General features: G+C 36.8%; 1 protein-coding gene and 1 long non-coding RNA gene across 2 annotated transcripts in view; one reads left to right on the forward strand and one right to left on the reverse strand.

The window, feature by feature from the left end:
- Positions 1 to 8,867, reverse strand: part of LOC107597698 (elongation of very long chain fatty acids protein 5-like) — a 17,256-nt gene extending 8,389 nt beyond the window's left edge. The window contains exons 1-3 of the mRNA XM_016288867.1: positions 8,800 to 8,867; positions 3,457 to 3,530; positions 2,681 to 2,868 (exon numbers count right to left, since the gene is read on the reverse strand). Of these exons, the coding sequence (XP_016144353.1) occupies positions 2,681 to 2,868; positions 3,457 to 3,514 (246 nt within the window). The 5' untranslated portion in view covers positions 3,515 to 3,530; positions 8,800 to 8,867. The remainder of the gene's footprint in view (positions 1 to 2,680; positions 2,869 to 3,456; positions 3,531 to 8,799) is intronic.
- A 144-nt stretch (positions 8,868 to 9,011) lies between these two features.
- LOC107597700 (uncharacterized) overlaps positions 9,012 to 11,002 on the forward strand; it is a 17,616-nt gene continuing 15,625 nt past the window's right edge. The window contains exon 1 of the long non-coding RNA XR_001610486.1: positions 9,012 to 9,229. This is a non-coding gene — a long non-coding RNA (uncharacterized lncRNA). The remainder of the gene's footprint in view (positions 9,230 to 11,002) is intronic.

Genomic DNA, 11,002 nt, shown 5'->3' on the forward strand with positions numbered 1-11,002 from the left:
CCAGCCAGGGCCCTGACTTAAACCCAATTGAGCATCTCTGGAGAGACCTAAAAATTGCTGTTCACCAACGTTTACCATCCAACCTGACCGAACTGGAGAGGATCTGCAAGGAGGGATGGCAGAGGATCCCCAAATCCAGGTGTGAAAAACTTGTTGCATCTTTCCCAAAAAGACTCATGGCTGTATTAGATCAAAAGGGTGCTTCTACTAAATACTGAGCAAAGGGTCTGAATACTTAGGACCATGTGATATTTCAGTTTTTCTTTTTTAATAAATCTGCAAAAATGTCAACAGTTCTGTGTTTTTCTGTCAATATGGGGTGCTGTGTGTACATTAATGAGGAAAAAAAGTAATGAGGGTTCTGCACGAATGAGCAGTGAGAGCAGAATGAATGTGTCACACGTTTTAAACTCAACAAAATGGTAAAATACATATATCAAGAGCATGCTCACAGATGAGAACAAAACAGCGTTGGATGAAGTGGATTAGAACCCTGCACAAAAAAAATTTTAAGTAACGGCCAGCGGCAGACAGTGAATTGATCATAGCCTATATGTTTGATCAATTTAGCCTTCTCAAATCATCACAACTTGCCTAAAATAAAATCTATATATATAAATCAGTTCAAGCATATCACAATGTTAGTTTAAGTGTTTAACCTAGAAAAATGTGCGCTGTTAGACGCATATCCAATCGTTTGTGCGGAGAGTTGAAGCTAAAGAGCGCTTGGCAGCACATGGAGGCGCCAGTGCGATCGCTTGCATTTTTTTCTAACAGTGGAAACAACTTAATATGCAGTCATTTTTGCTCATAAAGGTAAGAGTAATACATCATTCTAAACTGTAAAGGGGCTAGTTTTATTTGTGTGCACTCACAATATCAACAAAACGTTGTGCTTTTATAAAATAAAGAAAAACGCTTTCTGCCGTCTCGGTCTTGAACAGGAACGCTTCACAATGATGAACCTAAACTCAGCGAATTGCCTCACAGACATGATTAAAATTATATAGAAAGCTTTAAATTACTAATTTTCATTATGTAATCCGTGCATTTCTCTCTAAAGGCACATCCAATGAGGAGATGGCGAGTCATTTTTTTCATCACCATAATTGATGGATATCTAAAATATAAAAATAAGGAAAAGCCTAAAACAGGCCCGATTATAATTTGCGTTTTATTTTATAATTCCGTACAATAAAAAAATAAAACACAAATTATAATGGCATATGTGTAAAACTTTGTCCTAGCTGCTTTTTCAGATTTTTCTGTTGCTCTGTTCTGAATACCTGAAAATATAAAGGATTTGCTGCAACGCAAATTTGTATATGTGAATTATTTATTAGCCTATTTTTTTACCCATGCAGCAAATACTTTAAAACCGCTTTAAAATGACTTTATTGCATTCCAGACGCTTTTAAAGTACTTTTCACTATAAATTTTACGGGTAGCTTGAATGTAAACATTGTCATGAATTCGTTGTATTGCCATTTGTGAAATAGCCAACAAATGAATTGTTGTAGGCTAACCCAATCTCATGAAAGTGCGAAGTATAGCATGATTTTCTGCTTCTATTTGGCATAATATTTCTATGCAGAAATTGACTTTGGCATGCAAAAGACTGATAAATTCATAATTAATGGCAATGGCTGGTTCAGTCGACAGAAATATGGGACACACAGGCCTATAATAACTGCTGAAATGTTTGCGGGGCAAATCTGAGGTCAGTCTGAGTCTCATGGTACTCACAGTGCGTACAGCCGTACACCTGCAGGCACCACAGACTCGGACGGTTGTCGTGGTAACAAACACTATAAACAGCAACCGTTCGCGTGTCAGTGCTTAATGCGCATATCCTATATGAAAAGCATTTTAGGGGACCCTTGGCTTTTGGGGGCCCAAGGCGGTCACCTACCTTTGCCTAATGTGTAAGTCCGCCCCTGGTGATTGGTTAGCTGGGCCAGTGTGTGTTGTGATTGGTTAGCTGGGCCAGTGTGTGCTGTGATTGGTTAGCTGGGCCAGTGTGTGCTGTGATTGGTTAGCTGGGCCAGTGTGTGTTGTGATTGGTTAGCTGGGCCAGTGTGTGTGGTGATTGGTTAGCTGGGCCAGTGTGTGTTGTGATTGGCAGCACTCGGCGCCTGGTCGGGAAATGTCCTGCCTCTTACCATAGCAGCCTGAGAGCTTCAGTGTAAATATTGCATCAAAATCAAATCAATTTCACCACGATTTAAACCCGGATGATTGTAACCACTCTAAGATCATCTGCCTTGGGAAAGCTAGCATTGCCTTCTCTAGTGCAGCTCAACCAGGTCTCGTCCCATTCGTCGATATTTGTGATATCACAAATCCCGGAAAATATCCTCGTTTGTAGTCCAAACGAGTCGTTCGTTGTAGTTTTTGAAAAGTGATTTCTGTTAAATAAAATATCTCCTTTTGAAGTGGACTTTGAGCTTTGTAACTTTGCAGATCTTTTTTATGCTCAAAAAGCAACATTACAGACTAACTAAAGTTGAAAAAGTGAAAAAGCATAATAGGACCCCTTTAAAAAAAAAATCTCCAAATCAGAAGGATGACAAATACATTTTAGAAAGTAGTGTTTTTTTACATATTTAGAATTTTCACTAATTTTTGTAATGATATGACCTCTTCAAATAGACATATCTTACACATATGACGAGCCCACCTCATAAAACATGTAGAAGGAGAGAAGCGTCAGGGCGAGGTTATACGGCACTAGCAGTGCTCTGCAGGAGTATGGCTGTCTATTCTTCATGTATTTTGGTCCCATCCACACAATCAGAAGGTACATGACAGTGAAGGCAAAAGTGGGGATGTAGTTGTCCAGTAGAAGCCATCCTCTAACCCGAGGATCTGCAAATGTAGAGCACAACCACCCTCACGCATGTGCAATGCCATTAGCACGTTCAATTAACAAATAGTCACAGTTGTTCCTCTGAATTAAAAAAAAAACAGCTATAAATATTATTATCATCCAATCAAAAGTTGAATTTTATAATGCAGATGTTTTTTCTTTCACAAAGCCTGGCACTGCTTTGCCTACTCACAGCGCAAGCTGAAATTGCAGTTGCTTCCAGTCTGATTGGAAACTTTTATTAATATATATATATTTTAATGAGTCTGGAGACCATGTTTCCAAGATGACAACTGGGTTGATACAATGAGCACTTTTTGGTTCAAACAATCATTATTTAATGGATAATGGAGCATTTTTTTGCCAGTTGGACAGATTCTTGTTTCAACCGCTTGCATGGCTGCATAAGACGTGATGTGACACAGATTAAAATCATCAGCATGCAATAATATTGTTTAAGCTATGAAAATAAAGTGAGAATACATTCTATTTGCTAAACCTGTAAAGTTTGCTCAGATGTTTGCCATATAGGAACACAACAGCAAGAAAGAGAACTGAAGACGTGTATAAAGGAGTATTGGTCTTACCCTTGGGTCCCATCCAAGAGTCAATATAAGTGTTAACTCTGTGACTAAACGTCTCCATCTTCAACCTTAAGGAAAAATCATATGAAGATTACTTCAGCTGTTTACACAAGCACAGAGTCAGAGCAAATATACATACTGTGAAAGTCCTACAACATAATAAAACTGTTTAAAAAGAGCAACCCAAGTTAACCTTATAAATCCTTGTTGGAACACTTATTGATCACAGCAATAAAAATGGCTGCCTACAGCAAGGACTACCATCCATCAGGTTAAATTCTCTTGAAGCTCAGTAAAAGTCAAGACATAGTGCTTATAATCCAGAAAACTTTCTTTTGTTAGCAGGACTAAAGACGAGAATACATAAACACAGAGAACCTTAGATTATTATGAGACATAGTATCTCCACACCCTCAAGCAGGCCTAACACTGGAGGTGTTTATTAAAGCAGTGTAAAAAAAATTAAGCCTATGTGGGAAAGATGAGATATACTTCATTGTCAATAATAATAATATCCAAGAAATAGGCTTATATTTATTTTGTTTTTGGGGTGAAATGTGATAAATATGATATTTGAAAATTTTAGGCTACATCTCATGACAACCAATATGGCAAACTAAAAGGGTATTACCACTTATTCATTATGAACTTTTGTAAATGTGCATGACTATGATTGCAATTTGGACATATAATACACTCATAAACCAACATACAATTAAAAAAAGATTGACAAAAAGTCTAAATGTATAACAATAATTAATAAAAGCTTGATATTAATTATACAATGATTGCTTAATATAATATAAAATGAAAGGAAAATTATATTAGAAATAGCTGCAAGCAATTACCGGGGTTCAAGTGCTTTGTGGCCTTTAAGGTTCTATGCTTTTAGGGTCTAAGCAAACCTGGAATGCATGGCTGACACTAAAACACACCCACAATGGAGAATACGCTTGCTCACACACACACACACACACACACACACGCACACACATGCACACACACACACACACATAAATTAAATGGTAAAGTTATTTTATTATAGCTCGTTAAGCATGCTCACACACACACACACACACAGAAATTAAATGGTAAAATTATTTTATTATAGTTCGTTAAGCATGCTCACACACACACACACACATGCACACAGATTCTGTTGCAGATATTTGAAATAACTGAAAGTTAACAAAATTGTTACTGCAAGTCTCCTGTTTAAAACACATTTTTCAGGTTTAACTAATTATAATGTGGCATAATTGTAAAACTGATGTATCTGTATAAATGAAGTGGTAAACTTGGACTAAATGTGACTTTAAATGTAATAATTTTGCAAGCTTATTTAGAATGATATGATGCATGAGTTGACATAGTTTTGAGTTTTCCTTTAGGATCCATAGGCTTTTGGGCACACTAGATCAATACCATATTTTAAAATGATCCTGTAATAGCTGTCCAGGTTCAATATTTTGTTCACAATTATCGACCTAGAGAGTCCAGAGGATTGTACTGTACTGATTTTATTGATGTTGAGTTGAAACCAATGACTAGTTCACAAAAGTAGGTTTTTAAATGATCTAAAATATTTAAATAATTTGATTGACAGCAGTGGTCCTAGAGGCATGTTGTTCAGAATGAGGTGATCTATCATATAATATGAAGATCTAGTGTACATGTGAATATATGACTTAATTTTTTCAATTTGAGGTAATTTACCATAGAAATATTGAGTTTTTGAAGCCTTTTTAACTGTTATAGCGCCACATATGGTCAGATATCCGTGAAACTTTGCATGCTTGTTAAGAATCATCTGTTGCATGTGCTCACCTAGTTTTGTGAAGTTTTGAGTTATTGGATTTATAGGCTTTTGGGTATTTTTGCCACACCCCTTTTCTAAATGACCCCGTTATAGCTACTACCTAAAGGGTAAAAACATTTTTTTTAATATAATTATTGATCTATTGTGCTGCTGGGATTTTATTGAGGTTCAGTGAAAAACCTAGGACTAGTTTTTAACATAATTGAGAATATTTAATGAACGATTTGATTGACAGCAGTGGTTCTTGAGGCAATGTTGCTCAGTATGAGGAATTATTAATTATGATATGAATATTGTGAAACGCCACGTGATTATAGAGGCGTGAAATTCACCACTGTCACCTAATGGCCGATTTCTTTCAAAATTATTTTACAGACCTCTAGGGCCACGAGTCAATCGTGCCCACCAAGTTTAGATCCGATCAGCCTCCGTTAACCTTGTCTGTGCTCAAAATTCATTGGCCAATGGCGGACATGTTTTTTGAGATACGCAAATGTCCTCATAGACACTTGTGCCACTTTGGACAAAGACACTGCATACCAATTTTCAAGTCGATCAAACTAACGGGTGCATAGTGTTATAGCCATTTTTATGTTTCTTTCCCCTGTTATAGCACCACCAAGTGGCCAAACTCCACATTTTTTTTATTGTGACTTCAGATTGAGCTGTTACATGACTGTTCCAAGTTTGGCGAAAAAAATCACTTTCCGTTCAAGAGTTATAGGCGCACCCCTTACGAACATTTTGGCATCCCGGAACTTCAACTTTAACTTTTTTTTATTAATTATTGATATTCACTCTCCAGAAAATATTTCTGCACTGGTTTGGTTCCGATCGGGTGAAATACCTAAGACTAGTTCGCAAAAGTACAAGGTTTTTCAAACAATGCAAAACACTCTAACATTTCCCCAGAATCCGAGGCGTACGTTTTGTCCATCGTGAGCCAAGGATTCCAAAGGCACTTGAGCCTGTGACTAGTTTAGGAGTTATGAGCGATTTCGTACTTTTGATCGCTGTAGCGCCCCCGTCAGGTCGATTGGGGTGAGCCTTGGTGACATTGAAGATTAGGTGTGAGTACTGTACTACAGTCCTCCAATGCTGCTTTTCCACTGCGTGGTACAACTCGGCTCGCGTTTCCACTGCAGTTCAGTACCGCTTTAGGGTGGGTGGGATTATTCACATGTTGTTTATAGTTGCGCCGCCTCTACTACTGCGACTCCTGAAAAACTTTTTCATTCCGCGTCGCCCCATCAAGCTCGCTGGATCCGCTCCTCTGCTATCACCGAGAGGAACGTCTGTACTTCCTCAACAGACAACAAAACAGCCACTTTTTGGTTGTTAAAAAAGGTGCGCTTGTTCAAAACAGTTGCGTTCGATCCTTCGCTAGGGATGGGCGTATCGATCCTAAGTATCGATATATCGATACTGTACTTTTGCGAGTATCGAAAGTATCGATACTCAAGCTAAAAATAACGATACTAATTTACCAGTTTTATTTACCAGTGATTTTGTTTATTTAAAATAATAATAATAATGCGTACAAATGCATTGAATTGGACGAATAACCTTTGTTCGCAAGTAATTGTGTAGGATATAATTATTTTCCTGCTCATCTGAACACAAGCAAAATAAATTACAATTAAGGCGTACTGAATGTTAAAATGTGTTTTAAACAAAGTTTATACTTTTAGTAATTTAATAATTTCATAAATTTAATCATTTAAAAGTGTAGTTCAGAAGTATCGTATCGGTATCGATATTGACGATACTGCCTTATACAAAATAAGTGGTATCGCCCATCCCGATCCTTCGCTCGCTGTGCTGATTTAAATCTAACCTTGAAAAATATCGGTATCGTATCATAAACAAAATAAGTGGTATCGCCCATCCCGATCCTTCGCTGGCTGTGCTGATTTAAATCTAGCCTTGAAAAATATTAACCGTTCTAAATTCCATTGTAACGCGCGTTCTGGCAGCTTGTTTTAAGAATTGTGCCGCTGCACTGTTTACAAGGCGTACGCGGACTAGTCACCCCATTCATCTGATGTTAGAACAGACCAATCACAGCGCTGCTACGATGTGGAGCCAATCACAGAGCTGCGCTGATGCACAGAGCGCATCAAGGGGCCCATGTTGCAGAGAACAATCACAGGAAAAGTGTCACAAGTTCCACCAGACGTGCTCACGTGGCCCACACAACGATCATGTAACATTTTCTTTTTTTGAACGCAGTGGTCAATCGTTAATCTTTTTATATAGATATTCTAGTTTCGAGTTCTTGCAAACTGAATGGTATTTTGTTACTTAGTTACACACTGGAGAGTATTAGAGTGATGCCAGTAAGTATAAAAAAGTCATAAAACTGAAGAAAAAAACCCTGATATCTGGTCATGTGCTGATTCTTTATGATGCAACGTGATACAAAGTCCCATTATTTTGCATCATATGTCAACCACTTCACACTTTAGAATCACATTTGCGAATGTTATTCATTACGAGTCAGAACACAGAATTAACATTCCCTGGCATCATTAGATGAGGACAACTGGGGACATTATTAAACCCTTAACTTTGTCACCCCCCATTTTTTTTAAATAGGCATGAAAGTGCACTATCCAAACTTAAATTGTTGTAATTTATGAACACTTTGGAATACAGACATAAGGTTGGTCTCTTTTTTAAGAAGAAAATCAGCAGATTATCACACAAGTAGAATTAAAGTATCAAAAAGTTATAGAAGTTTAAATATACTGTAAATAAAATACACTATATTAATTTTATATATAATAAATATTTTACATAACAGGTTTTACTCTAAAATTGGTATAAAATTAAAGCCTTATGTCTAAATAAGTTATGTTCCAAATTTGAAGTTGATATGAAAAAAAATTGAGGTTCCTGTGAGATTTTATTTAGGGCGTTATATCACAAACAGCCACCGGGTGCCATCCAAACTCCATTCAATTTTTTTAATGCATTTTTCTGTCACACGTCTATATATCTATATCTCAAAATAACCACCATATATGGAATCCTGAGACTCAGACCTTTCCAATTATATGTTCTTTGTCAAGATTATAAAAAGTTTTGATTGTAAAAGAGCGTAACACATTTGGTAATATGACACTTGACACCGCCAAAAGATTTTAAAGTACCATTTCCATGGTAACGCAATGTCCAATTTCAAAACGGTTTAACAGGATGAATCTTGGGCTTCTTAGCTTTCAAATGATATATAATTTATGATGATTACTAAAAGATTTGATAGAGAAAAAGGACAACAAGAAAAGAGCACCAAGCGTCCCACAGGTGGGACGGTGACAGTTAAGGGGTTAAGAGCCCTAATGGTATAGCCTTCGTTTTGGACCCGGAAAAGGCCCTTCCATAAAGCCTTTGATCCGGATCCTGTAAGCTCTAGTGACGGCTTTGGATTTGAAAATGCAATGCGGTCAATTATTTACAATAACAACTGAATTAGATATATTTTGCTGACCTGTAATGCAGTGTATGATACACGGTTTAATGTTTCTTTGATAAAGAACCTGAACTGTGAAAGCCTTATTTCTAATTTCTGCTGTATTTTAAGCCTTGATTTCTGTTTGACTGAAATTAATATGATCTAAAGAGACATTTTATTTTATTATTCATGGCCAAAGCATATGACCACGAAAATATGCATTTCAAGCCAATTAAAATTATACAAGTGTTATCTGCTTAATGAAAATCAGGTCAAATTAATCACTGATAGCAGATCTGAAAACTAGCATATACACCGAGCACATTCAGTCCTCTGTCCAATAAAATAATACAATCAAAAACATTTAGTGTCCGACGCTCAGCAAACCTAAACAGCCAGGGGGCATGTGCTTGTGTAACAGCTTTTATTGCCGGCGTGACTCCGAAAGCTCATAGATACTGTCAGCGACGAGTCTGATGCTTATTAAATGATTTTGAATTGTGTTGCTGTTTTTGTATGCTTCGTTTAGTTCGTGTAAAACATCTAGCCTATAATTAGTTTGGCATTTTTTGCACAATACAATCTTTACTGTTTAAATTGTGTTCATTGAACTGTTTTGAATGTAATTTTATATTGTGATCGGGAACGACTTCATTATGTTATGTTAATAATATGTTATTACCTAATCAGAAAATTTAAAGCATGCATTGCACTGGGTGATAGAGTGTGATTAAGATGTTTTTGTTTTTTTGCGGGCGGGTATTTTTTTGGGGGGGGGGTGTGGTGGGATCACGATGCTGGCTCAACATTGTGATATCTGTCAGCCATCGGCGTAGGGGTGTGCGATATTGACAAATTATATCTCTATTTTCTGGGATTTTATCGATAACGATAATTAGACGATATTTTGCTGAGTGTGTTATTGTGCTGGTACCTTAAGCACTGCCGAAGACAGCTGACTCCTAATGTTTTTAATATTCTTCATATTCTGTGTGGTGGTCAGTTCATACTGATAGAAATTAATCTTTTCCAATAAGTTTAAACAGATTTTTGCATTTTATTGGCATTTTTACCTTTATAAAGCCATTTTTTCTAAAAGTGTCCATTATCTTTTGAGTCAAATTCTTACATTTAATCAGGGAATTAGAATAATAAGACATTTGGGCTGTTACCAAGCAAATTAAATCAACACAGAAGCTGCATCTGAAGTGGCATTTAGATGCATTTACACACATGTATTTTGTTTAATGCAAGACATGAATGCATTTAACCTGCAATTACAAATGCATAAATAATGTTTTGATATATTAAACACAAAAAGTTGAATACTGATATTTGAAATGATTTAAAACATGAAAAAAAGAAAAAAGAAAAGAAAGAAAAAGCCGAAATTTGAAATTAAAACCACCAGCAGGTGGCAGCAAATCACTGTTAATAAGTGAGTCATTGCGATTGAACCGAATCATTTAAACAGTTGATTCATTCAAGAACGAAACACCATCATGTTGGCTCAGCGACACAAAACAGCACTGTGGCTGTATTCGGAATGATTTTTGTTGGCGAAAGAGCAAGAACAAGCAATATGGTGTCTAAAACGTAAGTCTTTTAATTAACTTATTGTTTATTGAATTCAATGTCACATTTGTAATCATGGTAATTTTTGGAGAAAAATGGCACTCTTCGTGTGAAATTGAATAACTATATGAAGTGGTATAAATTAGGGGTCGACCGATTATCGGCGCCGATATTAAGCATTTTTATGATTATCGGTATCGGTCATTTTCAAAACCGATTCGCCGATAAAATAACTTCATTTTGAAACGCGCTATTTGGCTCTGATGCAGCCTATCAGAACTTACCACTCTGTGGCCTAAAGCAGTCTCCGCCCACCGCTCATCTGATTTGTTGGGAGTCACGAGTCCGACCAATCAATGCGGAATTCACTCTCACTCCGAAAGCGCTTGCTAACTGCAGCTGCTTCAGTGATCACGCATCAGTTGTCTCTCAAAGGTAAGGCAGCAGCAGGCGTTGCTTAAGTTGCAATAGATCCCAATCCACTAACATTGCACTGAAGTTGCAAAACACCTCTATATTACCTATGATTTCCGCGATGCGGAAAACACGGACGGAATCGCGGAATCCAGTCATATAAATGGAATTTCCTATATGACGTGGAATGTCACGGAATTTGTCAAAGTTTGGATGAATTTATCAAAAGTAGGGCAGTACACTTAAATAGAGTCGCAATATGGACTAGTATCTGTGAATATTCA

Source organism: Sinocyclocheilus grahami, unplaced genomic scaffold (assembly GCF_001515645.1).
Source record: "Sinocyclocheilus grahami isolate Dianchi unplaced genomic scaffold, SAMN03320097.WGS_v1.1 scaffold235.1, whole genome shotgun sequence".
In the NCBI taxonomy this organism is placed as follows: Eukaryota; Metazoa; Chordata; class Actinopteri; order Cypriniformes; family Cyprinidae; genus Sinocyclocheilus; species Sinocyclocheilus grahami.